The sequence below is a fragment of the Barbatula barbatula genome, assembly GCF_947034865.1.
Source record: "Barbatula barbatula genome assembly, chromosome: 16".
Taxonomy (NCBI): domain Eukaryota; kingdom Metazoa; phylum Chordata; class Actinopteri; order Cypriniformes; family Nemacheilidae; genus Barbatula; species Barbatula barbatula.
The window spans coordinates 9,675,917-9,696,230 of NC_136779.1; the positions used below are offsets into that span (position 1 = coordinate 9,675,917).

The 20,314-nt window shown below is 37.8% G+C and overlaps 2 protein-coding genes across 2 annotated transcripts; one reads left to right on the forward strand and one right to left on the reverse strand.

The window, feature by feature from the left end:
* Positions 1-3,846: 3,846 nt before the first annotated feature.
* mtpap (mitochondrial poly(A) polymerase) lies at positions 3,847-10,828 on the reverse strand. The gene is made up of 9 exons (XM_079475748.1): positions 10,370-10,828; positions 10,063-10,223; positions 9,686-9,907; positions 8,934-9,158; positions 8,576-8,784; positions 6,843-7,069; positions 5,724-5,816; positions 5,531-5,604; positions 3,847-4,805 (listed from the first exon to the last, which is right to left on the reverse strand). Exons 1-9 carry the CDS (start codon positions 10,542-10,544, stop codon positions 4,434-4,436), a joined length of 1,758 nt encoding a protein of 585 aa, XP_079331874.1. The 5' UTR covers positions 10,545-10,828; the 3' UTR covers positions 3,847-4,433.
* Positions 10,829-10,839: 11 nt separating this feature from the next.
* map3k8 (mitogen-activated protein kinase kinase kinase 8) lies at positions 10,840-17,964 on the forward strand. Its single transcript, XM_079475749.1, has 8 exons — positions 10,840-10,982; positions 11,620-11,959; positions 12,125-12,295; positions 13,175-13,436; positions 14,455-14,561; positions 15,187-15,339; positions 16,321-16,567; positions 16,656-17,964. Exons 2-8 carry the CDS (start codon positions 11,630-11,632, stop codon positions 16,778-16,780), a joined length of 1,395 nt encoding a protein of 464 aa, XP_079331875.1. The 5' UTR covers positions 10,840-10,982; positions 11,620-11,629; the 3' UTR covers positions 16,781-17,964.
* Positions 17,965-20,314: the final 2,350 nt, after the last annotated feature.

The following is a 20,314-nucleotide window of genomic DNA, read 5'->3' on the forward strand; positions in this document are numbered from 1 at the left end:
GTTGAAGGGATAATGTCCACAAACCACTATATATGTCATCATTCGTTCACCCTCATGTCTTTCAAAACCATTATGTGACGCTTTATCCTCTGAAACACACTGGGGTTTGTGTTCATACAATGGAAGTCAATGGGGGCCTGTGTTGTTTAAGAATCCATGTTCTTCAAAATATCTTATTTGGGGGTCTGCAGAAGAAAGTTATACAGGTTTGCAATGACACGAGGGTGAGTAAATGCTGAAATACATTTTCATTTTTCAATACATTTTCGGGTGAAAAAGGTCACATTTGATGTTCTTTAAAACATTGTTAGATCATGATGGCATAATATGGATAATCTTGTAAGCATCTTAAATGCAGAGTGCTGTTATTCAATTATTTATATTAAAGCAAAATAGCATGCATGAGGCAAAAGTACTGAAAAATACATTTACATTTATGCATGGCAGATGCTTTTATCCAAAGTGACTTACAGGGCAGTAATGTTACGCATTTATTTATCAAGTATTATGTGTGTTCCCTAAGAATCAAAGCCATGACCTCTGCATTGCTACACAAGGCTACCAATTGAGTTAGAGGAACACAGCTTCTACAAACGGTGCAGATCTGCAAACACTTATGCAAACTTGTCCCTGAATGCTAAATTGTTAGTTTGTATGTGCATTTGTGCAACATCTAGTTGTTTATTCTCACCACTCACGTTAAAGTGATAGTTCACCCAAAAATGCTCTTTTACTCTTGCCATTTCAAACCTGTATGAGTTCCTTTCTTCCACAGAACACAAAATAAGATATTTAAAATATATAATTCACTTCTATTGTATAGACATAAAACCAATGCAAGTTTATAGGTGGTGGTTACCAATATTCTTCAAAATATCTTCTCTTGTGTTTCTACAGAAGAAAGTCATACAGGCTTGAAATATCAAGAGATGAACTTTACTTTACTTCTAAACTGAAAATATGTTCCAATTGCTGTAAAGGGAGGCCATTCTAGATCCCTGGCCCTCAAAAACCAGTAGAAAGATAGAGAAAGAGAGAGCGAGAGAGAGAGAAATGGCATCTAGACTCAGCTCTGTCATTCCACTGGGGTCGAATCATGGTGCCAGCCTCAATTAAGCTTTGCTGAGGTCGAGAACTAAAACAATGGCAATTGTGGGTGTACACAGAGGCCCATTCTGATAACTGAACCTCAGTGCATGTGCGTGTTTGTAAAACGCTTGCTGAACAACAACAGGGCAGGACTTTCCAGCAGTTTACCGCACTGCTGCTACTGGCTGGCTCAGTGGTTCTGACAGAGAAAACAACTGTGGCGTAAGCTTTCTCACATTGTCATCATTCGAAAGTAGCTTTGGGAAACAGAAATGGCAGTAGGGGGAAAAGCAAAGTGTCCCTTCATTGACAAGGAAAGAACACAAGGGTCGATATGTTTTGGTATTACTGGGCGACTGCTTGGCGAATGTCCAGACTGTGGAGATGGGAACTGCCTACAGCACTTTGGACAATGAAGTTGAGAAGGAAAAGGAAGTTAGATTACGCCTGGTTGTGAATGATACCACATGAGAAACTGAGATCATATGTTTATATAATGACATTAAAAAAAGCATGTGTATATGATGTATCTATGGACACATTAAATAACACACCAGCACATTTAAAGCCACATAGATCACTGCCTGAAAAGGTGTAAAATAATAACAACCTGAGTATTTTATAAATATCAAAGGCTTTAAGATGGTAAATTTCAACAGCAAAATCATCTAAAGAGGCTGTAAAAATGGCAGGTTTTGCCCAAGAATTCCACCAAAACAAAGCCAAGATCAGTTTCATTTCATGTTGTTTTTCCTGCAAATCCCCCCAGTGTTTTTCAAACCCTCAAGCCACCTTCTGAAATTCTTTCAGGCTCCGGAGAGAAGCCTAGAGCCAAGAATAAGTTGGGGTAGAAGGATAGTATACACTCTGTATGTAGTCAAAGCAAGCCCTCATCGCTAATGAGAAAAATGACCAAAGAGATCTGAACTTACATACAAAACACTCCCCATATGACTCCATCATTTAAGGAGATAATCATTGAACAGGGCTTTGCTTATCTTGGAAGCAATGCGAAGAAATATTTGAAGTGTAACCTGAAAACATTAAGTTCAGTGAAAGACTACCAATCAGCTTCCTCAGAGACCAAACAAATATGAAGAAAGTTCAGGACGCTGTGTGCATTTAGGGATGACTTTTGCTTTTAAGACAGCCAGGTATATTTACCTTCTGATCTCATTATTATGGTTAAATCATAATGAGTTTCTAATGTCTTTTGTTGTGTCGCGTCGACACTGTGGAAGATGCAAAAGTGTTCTTGTAGCTCAGCTGGTAGAGAATACTCCTACAGTGTACGTATGATGTGAATGCACTGCAAATCACTTTGTATAAATACATAAATGCTATACAAATAATCATCAGTTAACTAGTCTTTCCTACATTGCTTCTTTGGAGTACAATTAAGAAAACAAATCAAAGGCCAAGTGTATGAAATTTAGCAGCATCTAGTGGTGAGGTTGCACATTGCATCCAACGGCTCACTCCACCCCTGTTTTTGTAAACACACAGACACATTATAAGCTCACAGTGCCCCAAAGCATTTCAGCTGTTTGGACACATCTGCCACGGCTTTGGGTGACATTCCACCTGTGAAAAGGCTTAAGGTTCATTCATGGCACCTCTATATAACTTCCTCTAGCATCCCATCCTTTTCCTGTCTCAGAGACCCCATGACCTTTCTCATTTTCTCATCCAGCATCTGAAGTTCAAGTGAAGTTTTAAAAGTGACAGTTTTGTTCTTCCTCTGATTGAAAGTTGTGAGGTTAAGAGGCAAGGTTTCAACTTTACTCTTTGACCTGTGACCTCATCAAGACAAGTGGTAAAACCTTCATGTACACTCTGACAACTAGCCTGAACTCCCATAAGTATTAACATGCGTTCATCTTCTAGTATCATCTTCCTCCCTTATAGTACTTGTCCTGTGATATGGGCTTGAAGCACATGTACTATTTCCACTCTGTGTGTCAACTGTTCTCTAACTGTTTCCAGCGCTTCTACCCAAACAAACTCACTTGTTTGAAGTTCTGCACTGTTCCCATGTCATCTTCTATCCATCTGAAAGTTTACAAAATAATCCTGTTCCACGAAGGACAGGTGAAATGAATGAAATAATATCACAAATAAAGAAGACAGCACATAAGAACATATTCCAGACACAGTGTAGTCAATTGACCAGAACAGTGAAACGTTTGAGGTGTGAGATATAAAAGAGACCATTATATTGGCAAAAATGTATTAGTTTTGTCAGCCAGCAACCACAATTGGCTAATTGCTAGCTGGTTGCAACTGGGGGAGTTCAAGAGACCATCTGATTGGACAGGAATCTGTTTAGTGCAGGATTAGTCATCAATATTTTTGCTCTGTTTTTCACAAAGGAGACAGTCAGTTTTAAAGGGACAGTTCACCCATAAAATAAACATTCTGTCAACATTTACTTACCCTCTAGTTGTTCTAAATCTGTATAAATGTCTTTGTTCTGATGAACACAGAGAATTATATTTGGAAGAATGCTTGTAACCAAACAGTTCTTAGTTACTGTTACAATAACTAACAGTAACAATTGACTACCATAGTAAGAAAAATTGCAATAGTAGTCAAAAGTGCATCGGAACTTATTGCTTTCCTACATTCTTCAAAATATCTTCTTTTGTGTTCAACAGAACATGAAATTCTACACAGATTAAGAACAAATTGAGTAAATTATGACAGATTTTTCATTTTAGGGTGAACTGTTCCTTTAAATTTAAACAGCCGAATATTAGATGGTCCCAAGGTTAACACATTTTATTTTCATATTTTGTTTGATTAGTTACTGTATGTTCACAGGTTACAGGTAAACTTTTATTCTCCTTTTACTTTTCACTTCACCATCATACACTGATAAAATGTGCCGTGACGTTGTCTTTCATTATGTCTCATTCAGTCATTAGGCCACAGTGTTGGTATGGCAACGTAGAGTGGATGGAGTCTGTGTGTGATAGCACTAAATTAAAACTTCACTTCTGTTCTATGAACGTCATTTACTGTTCAGAGGTTCTGCTCCACTGCTATGATTGCTGTTATCAGCCCAGCACCACAGCCATCAAGCTCCATTTTCAATGACTGCAATAAACCTTTGCCTCCTACGCCATATCATGACATATGATCTGCAAAGTTTCCCTTTCATGTATAACACTAGTGGTATGAAAAACAACGTCTTGATGTTGGACCGTGTGCAAGTTTGAATGTCAGTCACACAGCAATGTAGAAATAAACCACTCATGTTCACCTCTTTAAACATTTTGGTCTTAAGTTCTTCATTGCCGATTCTCAGGATGAAGATCCCTGAGAAACATGATTTACGCACATCACCTCCTATTATTGGCGCTTCCCTTCTTAGCAGCAGTATCTCCACCTTTGATCTTAAGAGAGTCTAACAGGTTTTTTATCCTTGAACTAGCAGGTTCCAGTTTTCTCTTCCTTCGACTTTTCACCCCAGCTCCTGAAGTGACTGAAGGAAGGAGAAGAGCGGCGAACCCCCACGCTGGGACCGAATCCGCTGTTTGGTTAGAACTTCGGTTAAGAACTTCGCCCTGCTGGAGGAGCCACGCGCTTTCACGACAAAGTCCCACAAAACGTTCTAGCTGTGTTGCATTAACATTCTTGCTAATGTTTAGACTGATTTCAAACGGGTTCTGGATGTACAAAGGGGAGGTTTCAGGTTTGATCTCCTCCTTTCCCTGCCAGAAGGGTATAAAGAAAGATATTTAAGCCTCGAGACAGTATACTAACACACTCTGGCCATCTATACACAACAAGTGCCTGCATTCCAGTGATCTTTCTGCAACATACACATGCACGCGTACACAAAACGGTGCATTCGAGAATTTACTACATTTGGAATGTTAAGACGTCATGATGATAAGGCTGGCTTGCACATCTTTCACTTTAGTGGTGCATGCATTGTTTTTCATTTCAGAAAGAAAAACTGATAGTCAGTATGTAAAACAAGACAGGGACAGAAAAATAACAAAAATAAAATGTGTGTGAATTCTACCTTTTCTTTAAACGATTCTTAAATAATCAAAATAGATGAACAGCTAACAAAGGACTTTTTAGCCATGGATGAAATCATGTAAACGTGGTAGGCATTAAAAGTAAAAAAATGCAAGATCAAATGACTCATTTTAAATTATGTAAGAAATAATAAATCACGTACAAGCTCAGAAATTATGGTACAACGTTAAAATCAAATACTTAAAAAAGAATTTGGACAAATGAAAAAACATGTCTGACTGTGAAAGAGACAGGACAGAGATGGATAAAATGATTATGTTTGTGATAATGTTAAATTCAGTTTTAATCGACTACATATCGCTCTCTGGTGGATGTTTGTGGAAGGCCTGTGAATACGTCAGCAGTGTCTGTTGTGCGTGCATGTGTGTGACATCAGCAGATGACTCACCTTCCTAATATTGATTGATGACTTGTTAAAAGGGAAATTGCCATAAAATTCAAAGAACTCCTGCAACAGTTTTACTGTGGATGTGAATAAAAAATGTTTTAATTAATATAAGAAATTAATGTATTACAAAGCATTACATACATGTTTATGTTTGGATAGGAAAAAACCTTTATGTTGAATTATGAGTACTTACATAATGTATCTGTGTTATTCTGCATTGTAATCTTGCTGAGGTCACTGACAATAGTGCAATCATTTCCTTCAATGACACACTTATCTGATGCTCCTACGGGGAACACACACAACATAAATATAATGTAAGTGCCCTTCAATAGAGGGACAAATTCTGTATCACTATTGTGAAGTAAGTCTCCGTGACCCCAGTAGACTAGACAATAATTCTGTGGGTAGCCCTTCGGCTCTAAGGAGTGTCATACACTGATGCATTTCAGGCCAATATACTTTATTGGGGCTGCAGTGGATGAGATAGAATTGTCTCATAAAAGCTCCTCTCTCAGAAACCACTATATATATATATATTTATATATATATATATATATATATATATAAAAAGAGTTAGGTTCCAAAATGAGATAACTCATTTACGAAAATCATGTTTTTATTGTGTTAGTTAGCTGTATATTTGTGGTTGTTATTATGGCTTAAATCAAAACAAACCAACTGCAGTTTGATTAAAATTAATTGAAAAAATAAAAATTGAGTTCGAATTTTTTAACCAAACGCTTCATATATACAGTATATATATACACTGTACATAACCACGAAAAACATAAAATAAAAAGTTGACCTTCAAAATTAAAATTCTGTTTAAACATTCATTTTAAACCTGTGTGATTTTCTTTCTTCTGCAAAACACAAAAGAGGATCTAAATGTTTGTAACAAAAAACCGTTGGTCCCCATTCACTTCAATTGTATGGACACAAAAACAATGCAAGTCAAAGGGGACCAACGTTTCTATGTTAACAACATTTTTCACAAAATCTTCTTTTGTGTTTTGCATAAGAAAGAAAGTCATACAGGTTGAAAATGATAAGAGGGTTTAAACTAATGACAGAACGTTCACTTTTCTTAAATACATGTACAAATATGACTGTTGTATTGCGAAAAAGTTTAAAAATGATTTTATCACAATTTTTATGTTTCTTGTCATGCTGTCAAGTCTTTCACATTGCAGTTGGATGACTTTGTCACTCCTGAGGTTTGATTTTGAAATGTTAAAATTCAACAGACACTGGACTGGAATACACAACGGAGATATGGAGAAGCAAAGCTGTTAAAGATTGTATTTACCTGCCAATTCCTTTAGCTGGTCCAAGGTGGGCAATATTGGAGGACTCCTCTGCTGTAGAAAGAACAGCACCATAACCGTTAAAGAGAAGTTGGTGATCCATGCACCTGGAATACTGCTTGTGATGGCATGAACTCGAGCCCAGCACCGCACGCTGAACACCAGTTGCCGAACACGAGGGTCCAGGGTCCCATACAGGAAAAGCAGCTCTGAGCTCTTCATGGCCACCCTGCACACAGAAGAATGTTCTATTAAATCCTGTTTTGGGTTTTGCTAAACTAATCTGAGTCAAGAAAACAGCAAAAAATAATCATGAGTTCTTGAACACTCTCCTGATCAATACTCCCGTACTCAAACAGACAATATGCGTCACAGCATCGCAGTGTTTATACATTTCAGAGAAATAAAAAAGCCATGCCGTTTCACTGTTAAAGATCTTAAAGGGTAAGTTCATCTAAAATGGATATGTGATTTTTTTCCTCACACACTTGACGTTTAACATGTTTTGAGACCACCAGGCGTCTTCAAAAACAAATAAAGATATTTCGGTGACATCCGAGAGATTTCCAGGCCTCCTAATATACATAATGTTATAGTTTTTGTCAAGGTCCAGAAAAGTACTAAAGACATCATTAAATTGGTCCATCTGCTCATGGTGGCTTGAATATTTTTGAAGCGATGAGAATGCTATATGTGCGAAAAACAAACCAAAATAACAACTTCAATCTATATATTCTCCTCTGTCTTGTCTACGGTGCGCGTGCGTTTTCGGTTTCGGTTTAAGCGTGGGGGAAGACGCCGGAGTTCTGACTGATAAACCCGGAAGCACAACTCTGTCAACGCTCTCAAAACATGTTTAACGTCATGTGGGTGAGTAAAAAAATCAAACAAATTCGATTTTTGGATGAACTTACCCTTTAAAATAGAGAACAATGAGTAATCAAATGTCCTCCACGGGTTCTTTTTTCAAGAAGAACAACATGACATGACATTAACAAATGAGTGTGAAGTGGGATTGCCTGTGAAAATTAGAAGGCAAGATAACTATTTGAGTAAAGGGCAGTAAACACAAACACACAGCCACTTACGGTAGCCTGTGTCTGCTCACAAAGACTTCAGAAAAGAAAACTTTTAAAATTAAATCAAGAAAAATATAATTTTGAGTTACAACATGGACAGACTAAGGAACTGGCAGATGCAAGTCGTCATATTGCCTCGAAAAAGTCTGAATTCTATTAATGTGTAAACACTAAATATTTTAATATTTTATTCAGTATAAAGTTGTTGTTCTTATCCCGAGTATTGCATCTGTCACAATACACTCAGCAAGGACAATTAAGCACTAGGCTTCACACTATATAAACTATATGAACAACTATGAATCCCCCTTTTAACACACAGATCTACCCATAAGAGTTAGAATGACAAAAACACAGCAGGTTTCTGTGCGTTGCTTGTACGTCACGTTCTAAATGGAGGCATGAGGTTGACCTTTGTTTTGAGGAAGTACAGTGTGAGATGAACTTGACTTTCTTTAATGCCCACATCACAACAGTTTAAAAATATATTAACAATTGCTTTCCATCTTAGCTATAAAAATATTTTTCTCTTATTTTAAAATGCAGTTTGAGTGTATAAAAACACCAAATGTAATTCAGCAGATAGATACACAAATACAGAAGACTTTTAGACTTAAATTAAATATATATGTCTTTTGATAAATAAAATCTGTTACCTGTTATTAGCAGTGAGGTCACACTGAAAGCCAGAGGGTTGGTGAGCAAAGCGTACAAGAGGACATCGGGCTTGGAGAATTTTCTGGACCCCCACACATCCAGGGCCAAACTTGTCTACACATTCCCCAATGACTGAGAGGATACTTTGTGTGACAACCCGCTCCGATGCCCCTCTCTTTACCTGGTACTCCAGAGACAGACCTGAGCCCTGCTTAGAATGATTTAATGATACTGTCAAATGTAGCTTTATATTTTTGTGTCCTAAATAACAAAAGGTAAAAGGCAACAAATTATATTAATAAAAAAACACATTCTAAAGGTTGTCTAAAGTGAGACCATCGCTCTACAAAAACTGACCGTTTTTTGGTTTGATGCGTAGATGCCATCGAGGTCCAGAAACATGTCAAGGTCGCAACCCAATTTGCCAAAGCTGTTGACAGTGGAGCCAAAAGGCCTGATAATGCATTCTGGGAAATATGCCCCAGCTATGTCCCTGAGCAGAGAGCAGACCAGGAAGCGCAGGCTGATGTTCTCTTCTGTAAGCTGTAAGACCTTGGTTAGACACTGCATTTGCTCATCTATCTGGGGATGAAATAAGGAAAACGTTGTTATTATCCGCAGTAGTAAAACTACAACCAACAGATATTACAGTGACAGTTAACCCAAAAATAAAGCTTTTGTCATCATTTGCTCTTGTCATTTCAAACCTGTATGACTTACTTTCTCCCGCAGAACACAAAAGAAGATATTTTAAAGACTGTTGTTAACTGGACCCCATTCTCTTGCATTGGTTTTGTGTCCATACCAATAGAAGTGAATGGGGTCCGGTGCTGTTTGGTTACAGACATTCTTCAAAATATCTTCTTTTGTCTTCTGCCTAAGAGAGAAAGTCATAAAGATTTGAAAAGACAAGAGGGTGAGTAAAGGATGAATTTTCATTTTGGGGTGAACCATCACTTTTAAGTCAAGATTAAAGTCTGGACACAACTTCCACTTTGTAGATCTATTAGCCTTTATGAGCCTAACCATACACCTTTAAGAAACCTAATAAGACATGGTTTTAAGAAAAACAAATAGACCCTGTTAGTTACACTGTTAGTTTCACTTACACTGTCCTGTTCAGAGAGCAGTTTGATGAGGTCATTGATGGTTGGTGGGGAATGCTCCTGGAAATTCGGTATAGGATGACTGCCAGACCCCGTTTGTTTGAGTGAAAGCAACCGGGATTTGAAGGGAACGGCAGCTTCATGTTGAACAGCTGGTATGTTTGTGCTCTCCTTCAATGACGCGATGCACTCTCTGCTAGAGAATTCAACAACCGCATATGTTCCCTACAAACAAATTAAACCTACATTATAAGGCGGTACGACTAGTAGCACATACATGAAAGGAAAACATACGTTTCTTTTAAATAGTTATTTTGTGTTAAAAACAACACACGATTGATCTGATTTGGTAACGTTACATTCATTTCGCACCGACTTACGTAGCTGTTGTAGAAGAAGTGCTTGTAGATTGCCCCGTGTCTAGAGAGTTCATCTAAAAACTTATTTTCATTGATTTTAGCCGGGCAGCTGATCAAGACCGACCTTTCCGACTGCTCTCTCCTTTCTTCCTGAATTGCTTGAAACGACTTACTCCCTTTTGCTTTCGGAATGAAGAAAACAAAAGAGGCGCAATGAGGTGGACACTCGGGTTAGTGACAGTAACGTTATCATCATTGTTTTCATTAAATACAGAAATGAAAGAAGCGTTTTAGCCACGCTTGTAAATCAACAGAACTACAATTATACCGGCTGTGGCTGCCTGTTTCACCGTTCTGCCTTTCAATGCCGATGTAGACGTGGCCAATCTTCTTTGTGTTTGAGGTGCCGCTCCATGACAAAGTTTAATAAGCTTCCCCGAACCCCTCATTTGTAACCTATAGACACCGAAGGAGGCCGCCATTGTTGAATCGATCTGGCGCATGCGCAAACATTCACTGTACGGTGGCTGCGAGGAGAGATTGCGTATCAGTTTTGGCTAACCCCAGTAGACTTCGCCTTTCACAAAGCGCCCTTTTAAGAAAGTCTTTAAGCACATATTTAACATTAAGGACAGATTATTATGATATATATAACTGAATGTATAACACTTCCTCTCGCGCAAAAGCATAGTGAAGGTGAAAGCGAATGACAGCTTTCTTATCTTCCATGGAAGATTCTGACAGTGGCAGAAGATACGTGACCCGTGAATGAGAAAATACCTCTCACGAACAGAAAACGAAACCGCGGTTGACGTATGCGCAGTGCGGAGGCGCGCGTCTCACACTACGGAATATGTTTGAGCTCCAGCGCACGAGAGCGTCAGTGGGAACTATGGACAATCGGAGAGCATTCGCCCGGCTGTAATTTCTCTTATTAAAAGGTAAAAACTACTGCCATCATATATTGAATATTAGTTTTTATATGATTACTTTTGGTTGTTTGTTTAAAAGGTGTTTAGTGTCCTTCGCTGTTAAATCAGTTAAGTATTGGGTCTCTAAATCTGTTGCGCTGCTTGCTTGTGTAGTAACGTTATTTAAGGTAGGCGCGCGCTGCGCAGTGTCCGAAACTTTTTGGCTGCGTCATTTTAGCACTACGAAGGTACTAATAAGTACATACTAGTGTGTTTTTATTATTACTGAATAACCGTAAGTTATGAAAAGTTAATCTTTTTTTGTAATTTTCAAAAGTTTTATGTATTTTGCTTGTGACAGCTTTACGGATGAAAAAGTTAATATCCCATTTGTAAGTCAATTCATGCTGGCTCATCTATAAAATGTTTTAGAATAAACAAGGTTCATTTTCTGGTAGATGTTTTGAAGGGAAAAAAAGAACTGCTCATCTAGGGGTTTCCCACCCCCCTAAAACCCCCCTCACTCGCAGGCAAAACAGTGCAAACAAGCTGATCAGGAAGCATACCTGACCACACTTGTAAACACACATATGGCGCATTTTTTGTGAACTTATGCATGCACACTATGGCACAGGTGGTGAAACGGGTGCATATGTCTTTTTTCCAGGATTCAATCAATGATGGAGTACAAGAACGAAAACGATGGAATAGAACTGCTTCTTGCTCACATGAATATTGAAGACTTCATCCAGGAGGCTGAGCATTTTTACTGTGTTGGCGAGGAGGTGGAATCGAGCGTCTCGTTTGACGAAAGTTTCTCGCAAGACGACATGGATGTGGAGACACCTGGCACGGGAGAGTCACATGATCTAATCTCACAAGTGCAAAAACTTGGAAAGGTCTGTTACGGAACGTCATCTGAACTCTTGGACTTTGTGAACATGGTTTCAAATACTCAATCTTCTCTTTTGGACATGGGTGAAGAAGTGGGTGTCCTGCTAAACAAGGTACAAACTTTCGACATATCACTGGATTCTCAAATGAACCAACGGTTCCCGTTGCAATGTGTAGAATTGTTGGCTCAGTTAAAGCAAATTTGATTTCCTTATCATACTTGTTTGACTAGTTGTTCATACTCGAAGTCTTATTAACTCCTTGTTTTGTTCCTGCAGACAGACATGATCATTAAGGAGGGGCATTACCGCATTGACTTGGACGTTCTTCTGTTTCCATGGAAACTGACCTATAAGCCTCCAGGGCCTGGACATGTTCCCAAAGGCTCATTTGGAAAAGTCCATTTGGCCCAAGACATTAAAACTCGTAAACGAATGGCATGCAAACTAGTAAGTCCAGGAATGCAGAAATGTTTATTTTATGAATCGCAACTGTTTTTTTGGCAAGGTGGTTGTTTTCAAAAGTTTTTGTAAGTAAAGGAGGAAAACAGCTTTTGTCCTGCTATGTTGAACATTTTAGGATTTAATATGCGAAGGTGGTAGTAAACATGATCAGAAAAACAAACCCAGTTGACACATGATACTGTAGTTTTTCCTTAATGTCTTGCGACCACTTATGCATCAGCATGTGTTGTTCATCTGAGGCCATAAAGATTCGTGAATAATAAAAAATAGCTAAAAAAAGAGAAATACGTGCAGAACCTAGACTCAATGCTTTCAAAAAGGGGAAGAACGCATTGTGGGAAATAACCCAATTTCTCTAAAATGCTCCGAGGGTCAGTCGGCAGCCTGCAATGTATCAACAGAAACTGAGAATGGTTCTAACGTACACAGGAAACCTGAAAGATACACCCCTGTGGAAACACTGCCCACAGAGACGTAGACTTGGAGCACAGACGTCTAGTGGCACAAGTTATTTCAGACTTGTGGGTAATTTTACAGAATGCCTTTGTATTTGAAAAGAAAAACTCAGTGTGGACTTTTACGTTTTTATTGAGCATATCAAAACATAGAGAGGTTCAAGTGGCCAATGCAATAGAAAAAAACAATTCTAACATACATTACACAGAATTTCTGAATATTAAAATGTATTAAATTGCAGCATTGATTCTATATGCCTTCAAAACCTTTATATATTTCGTAAATGTTTGTAATGTTTTTGCTTTTTACTATGTATTTACTCTGCTGTTCTTGTAGAAAGATGACTTGTTTAGTGACCACATGGTATGTATAAAGCATTGCTTAATATATTGTGTTCTTTGTTTTCAGATTCCTGTAGAGCATTTCAAGCCTGCTGATGTGGAAATCCAAGCCCGGTTCCGTCATGAGAATATAGCGGAGCTCTATGGGGCGCTGCTGTGGGAACAGACTGTGCACTTGTTCATGGAAGCGGGTGAAGGGGGCTCGGTTCTGGAGAAGCTGGAGAGCTGTGGTCCTATGAGAGAGTTCGAGATCATCTGGGTCACTCAGCAGGTTCTGCGTGGCTTGGAATACCTGCACTCTCACAACATTATACACCACGACATCAAACGTAAGGACTCGATAAGATCATAATAAACTTAAAGGAAATAACACTGCAGTTTCCTACCAAAATACCTTTACGTTACCTCATCTGCTCTAAGGTATCAAAACACTTTTAAGTCTTTAACCACCTGTGGGTCAACAGCAGTTCAGGACTTTTTCATTGCAACCACAGCTTTTTAAAACAGCTGACAGGCATATACTAAAACCTCCGTTTATACAACAGAGATGCTCTGAAGGTAAATCAGATAACATGTTTATGTGGTCAAGAAAGGTATTCACCTTATTTACAGAACCTAAAACTAGGTCACAGAGAGGAAGCAGCAGTGTTGCGACTGACAAGTGGCTTTGAGAAGTGTTTTTGGCCATTCAACACTTAAGAACACAATTTAATGTCATGCAGTGAGGTTGTCGCCAATAAAATTCTGTTGCTGTAAAGTCATACCCGAGAGCCAATCGGAACGCAGGATCGCGACTCATGACTTCTCAACTCATGTCTGGAATTTCCAGTCAGGAGAGAGATGCCAAATGCGATTGCTCACATGCATTAGTCAGCAGCCTGACAGTTTAACTACTGGTTTCAGACTCTGTAACATTGACAGGCTTACTTGAAGAAAAGAGAGATAGCACCACGGTTTTGTGAAATGAATGACCGATCACAATGACCTGCCTTGTGGTTCTTATTGGTGGTCATGACATTCGGCTTAAAAAAAAACCGGGTTATTTCTGTGAATTGTAAAATGTGAGGGGAACGGAAGAAAGGGGGTTTAGAGATGAAGATCTGGAGATGGGTTTTAGCCATCTCATGAGTTATGTGCCTACTGTCATTCTAGAAAACAACTTGCAGCACATACAAGAAATCCGCACACTTGGCACTTTATCATTGCCTCAAGATGTAATTTCTTCCTGTGCAGAAATATGGTTACAGTTTTTTAAATTGACTTATGCTTATGACAGCAGATGTGTTTGTGTCTGACTGTAAATTCAGTCCGGAAGGGATAAACTAAACTCTCCTTCTGTTCCTGCAGCCAGTAATATTGTGCTGATGTCTGCCAAAGCTGTGCTGGTAGACTTTGGGCTTACAGTACAGATGAAGGATGACATGTATGTTCCCAGAGACCTACGTGGCACGGAGGTGAGTGTCTATAAAATCACTCTGCAGAAGTTTGCACACTTCAATCTGACCATGACATTTCCTACATTGTGTTTATATAAAGATTTATTGTAAATACAAATGTAGTTCCTGGTTGTGCTGTGGAAATATGCCTTAAGAGGGAATGTCGGTGAATAAATGTCTTACGGTCACATGGGTCACAATGGGCATTAAAACACACGCTGTTAGCCTGTTAGCTCACATTTTTGTCAACTACAAACTCATGCACAGAAGTAGCTTTAGTATTGACTTTTGGCCCATTTGGAAAGTCCAGCATGATTTAACCAGGATTGAAGATTTCCCCTCAGATACAATACTAAAGTTGTTTACTGTGTTGCATTACATGGTGTTAAAAGTGCATTATGGATGGCACCTTTATTTTATGCCTCAATGACCAAAATGAGCTTGGTTTCACATTTATCACTCCACACGGTGTAGCACAGTTCATTGCTAGTGTTCAATGTTTTTATGTGGGGATGTGCAAAATTGCGTTACATGGCGGAAATGTTAAGCCTTCAGAGAATTCAGTGTTATGGTTTCAACATGCATGCCTGCAGCGAGCTGTAATGTTTTTCGTTGCATTTTTTGTCGTTTTTATTCTATATAGATGTACATGAGCCCAGAGTTGGTTCTATGTCGGGGACACAACACAAAGACCGACATCTACAGTCTGGGAACCACGATCATACACATGCTCAGTGGCAGTCCTCCGTGGGTTAGGAGATATCCCCGAACAGCCTACCCCTCTTATCTCTACATAGTGAGTGTGCTTTCTACTTTTTGTTATATTGTTTTAGACGTATAGTATGCTAAGATATATGCAAATAATACTGTAACAGTATTGTCCATGGTTGCAGTGAAACCTTATTATGAGACTGGCTGCAAAACTCAGACATGCCATGTCTTCAATTCATAACATGAATAGTTCTTTTTGTACAGTTTCCTTAATACCCATGGTCGAACTTCAAGGTTGTGTAGCATTAAATTCAATGTAATAGATAACCTGAACTAATACTTAAATGCAACATATACATATATTTCCAAAATTTTAAGTTATGTTTTTTATTTACCTGTATTTATTTAATATATATATAATATAAATAATGCTTAACAAAGTGTTATTCATTGTAAGTTCAGTTTAGTTTTTTCCTCATTTAAAAACCATAAGGCATACATTGACTTGTGAGCAGTCACAAGTTCTCCTTTCTATTACGAGCAATTTCCAAGCGATTTTTCTTTCTCTGACACCAGCATCTTTAGTTTCATGTGTTTTGCACATCATTTAGGGATAGTTCACCCAAATTATTTTATTCACCTGTATCACTTTCTTGGGTTTGCAGTACACAAAGAAGATATTTTGAAGAACATTGGTGACCAAACAACATTGGCTCCATTCTCCTTTATTGCATAGACATAAAATCACATTTTTTTGAAAAGCTCTTCTTTTGTGTTCCACACAAGAAAGTCTCATATACATGTTTTGAATGACATGAGGGTGAATAAATAACGACTTTTTAAGAGTCTCTGATAAAAGCAGAATGTAATCCATGTCCTCAATTGGGGAAATGTTCAACATATTTGTATTGAAGCTCAACCTGGTTTTAGTTCCCTTTCTCACACCACACTTCCTTTTAGTGTAGAAAATTCATACAATGTCTCTTCATTGCAAATGGTGTCTGCATTATAGTGTAAATGCACCTGTGTTTGACTGCTTTTGACATTCTTGTCTCTCTGTACCCAGATCCACAAACAAGCTCCTCCTCTGGAAGACATACCAGAAAGCTGCAGCCTAGCAATGCGCAGGCTTCTGGAGCATGCACTTGACCGGGTACCCACCCGCAGAAGCTCTGCCACCGAATTACTGAATGAGGAGGCCCTCCATCCATCTCGGGAAGACCAGCCACGCTGTTGGAGCCTGGACTCTGCGCTGGAGGATGGCACACACCCGCTGTTACGACAGCTGAGTCAGATTTCAGAGAACACCCAATGTAATTTATACAATACACACACATACACAACATCCATATTATTTCATCAGATTCTTTGAATTGCATGCTTGCGTTTACATTTTTTCAGACTCTTCCCTGTATACCGAGGACTCAGGGCATTCTAAGAAGAAAGGATCCCTCTATATAGGTCTGGGCGCCTTGGCTGGTTACTACAGTCTGGTTAGGGGGCCACCAAGCAACGAGTATGGCTAGATGAGGAAGACTAGAGTATTTCTATCGTTTGCTTTTATAGAAATACTCGCAATGTTGTTGGAGTGGAGGACAACACATCCACAAGATAAATCAGATGCTTCAAAGATCTTCAGTATCGAGGAACTAAGTGAGGAAACTGTATGATGGATAGGACAAAGCAGACAATGACTGGACAATGAGGTGGATGTCTTCTGTAATGCAACAAACATTCAGATCACACCTTGAAATAATTGTCATTGTTGTAATACTTTGTTATTTGGTGCGAGCGCACGATTTCATTTTCCAAAATGTAAAAAAACATAATGACATCATACTGTAACGTGAAATACAACTTATGATGTATGGTTAAGGGTTTTGTTTATGGTATTTAGAGTAATCACTGTAGCAGGGCTACATGAATTTATGCTGAGTGCAGGGCTTGTGATTTAAATTTACATCCTTGAAAATAATCATTGTTCAATGTTTGCCCATAGCAATGCTAGGTGTGATATTAATATAATGTAATATTAATCATAATACAAATCTACTGATATTGGCTGTATTGTATAAGCAAAGATGTTTTGGTATTGTTCAATGTGAGTCTGCCAGAATAACTGCTTTCAGTCATTGCAATTTTGCAAACCCCGTGTTACAGTTCTGAGCCTTTAAATATCTTTAGCTGAGATTCCTGGTCAATCCATCCATTGTAAATATAAGAGGTGCGGAAAAAAGCACACTTTTTCCCAGAAGTTATGGAATAATGCATTTTTCAGACAAAACTGAAAAAATATCAAGTTTTTGTTCCCATGGAATGTGGTTTTGTTGAGTAGTTGCAATGCAAGTCAATGAAACATGCATTTGGACTAAAATTTTCCCATTGCTGGCAATGGAGGTTTAAAGATTAACCTTTATCAAATATATATTAAAGAAGTGTTTATAATAGTGACACACATACATGCACCAACGATATTTTGTTATTACTGAAACTCTTGGCCAGTGGTTCTTTATAGCTCTGTTCTGCTATTTGATGCTTATTTATCTGTTTGAAAGAGCTGATCATCTTTGTATCATACCCTGAATAAGAATAGACAGTGTTCTCATTGGCCTAATAGTGTTTCACTCTCTTTTGTTGTTGTTGTTGTTATAATCCATGTGATTTGTAATCTTTCAATGTTTTTGTTTATAAAGGACACACATAAAAAGTTGTTATGCTGTCTTTGATGGTTTTGTCAACAAAATAATGCTTTCCACTTTTTAAGGTTATGCTGCCAGATAACATGTTAAAATTACACTTATTTGAACAAAAGCTTCTTCAGAAATGTTCAGTGATTCTGGAAAGACCACAGAATACACCCATCAAAAATGATAGTATCACCAATGATGAAGGTTACTCTCTATTTTGTGTGATTCATCGCTGCAAGTGTGAGAAACATGTTTAAACCATGAATAATGTTTTTGAATATGAATGAACAAGTTTTTTAAACATTACAGTAATAATAGTAAAGAATAATTATTTTAACTATTCATACTGTAGCTTGTTTTAAAGCCAGTATACGCAGGTGTAAAATTCCGATTTTGGTAGCTGATTATGATAAAAAATGTGTTTTTTATTTTTTAGCAGGCAGCTTCAATTACAGTTTCCTGTAAGCTTGCTCTGTGATCAGAATGGAGAAGTCTAACGCAACAACAGATTTTCATGTGTTATGCATAACCAAACAAGGAAGTGAGGACATCCTGATGAAAAATAACTCGTGTCATGTCTATAACAGACCATAAGTTTGTATTTGTGCTTTTAAGAATACAATATATCACTAATAACTATAACACTCATGGATTACTTGAAAACAGGCATAATGGTTTCTAGTTAGTGACTGTGCTCATGTGCAAAATGCTAAAAGTTTTCTATAATCTTTAAGCTTAGGGGTTGGGTTAGGGGATAAAATGTACAGTTTGTACAGTATATAAGTCATTATTCCTATGGACTGTCCCCACAGAGATAATAAAACATACATGCGTGTGCGCGTGTGTGAACATGTGTGTGTGTGCGTAAAAGAGAGAGAGAGAGAGAGAGAGAGCACATGGTCAGCAGAGTTTAATAGCCCAGGAAATGGGTTTCCCCCTGCTGATAAGCCTTGGGTTTAGGGGAGTCGTATTCCCTGACCTTTCTAATGCAGGGTTGGAAATGACACATTAAGGGATACGAATTTCTGCCGTGATGCTTGCTTAATACTTGCTAAAATCACTTGTGGACACATATGTGCCGTAACATTGAGAACGATATTGTATTAAAACTAACCATCATACAAACTTGCTGACATTATTAGATATAAAGCATGTGGCTTTATATTAATGGGACAAACTAAATCCGTCTTTTTGAACAATCAAACCTGTAAATACAAAATCATGTGTAAAACAATGAATACTGTGCATCCTAAAATTGAAAAAGTGTGTTAATGCCAGAAGTAGAAAACTAGCAGATAGGAAGATGGGCAGGGCACAAACAAAGGAAGGGGATTTTTCTTTATTTGCAGAATTCATATTTATTTGGACATAACAAAACTACCTCAAAGAACAGCAGGAAAAGAAAACCTCTTTTCTTATATTCAGCTAAATAATTATTTTATACAGTTTGAACTATACTGTTTAGCTAGCAGTTTATTATTAGCCGTTTGAGAGTATTTTCCTTAAAACAAATAAACAAACACCTTGATTTTAATTCTTGGATTTTACTTTTGACTAACATTTTATAGGCTATATACATCTGTTCACTTGTTTTTTTCAGAATAAACAATATAAAAATTATGCGAGAAATATAAAAAAATTGCAATTTAAAGTGTGTTATTGGGTTAAACTAAATCCAGATCAATTAAACTATATAACGAAAAATAAAATACGTTTAATTTGATATAGAACATAAGCTAACTCATATCTCCACAAGGGGTCAGTATAAGACAGTGCTAAGGTGCCTAAACAGGACCATATTTATTTAATTTAGGTGTATGTTTACAGTGTACTCCAGGCCCATTGAATGTAGGGCAAACCAGAACAAAATAAAAATGTGTAATAGGCCTTCATTTAACAACTTTTCTGTTTTTTCATTGAGAATAATTATTGTCTCAAAAATATTTCCATACTTAAAGAGAACCCAATGCTGTTTAATGCATATTACTTGCTAAATCAATTAATTTCAATCAATTGATTTAATTAATTTATAGATTTATATAAAATCAATCGATTGCATTGTAATATTTGGCCTCTGGAACTTTCCCTAACTATTTTATTCAATGGGTTAAAGAGAAATATATCAAGCGAGAGAGAGAGAGAGAGAGAGAGAGAGAGAGAGAGAAAGAACACTCCTCTCTCGCCCATCTACAGGACCCAGACAGATAGCCTCTGGTGTGGCACCACTAATGTTAGTGTTTGCTACTGTGTACAAAAGGCCATTCTTTACAAACACAGCAAAGCAGAGACGCACTGGCCTCTAATCTTCCCATCTCCAGACTGAACAAACATAAGATACTTATTACTTTTCATAATTCATAGTGTTTTTCTCTT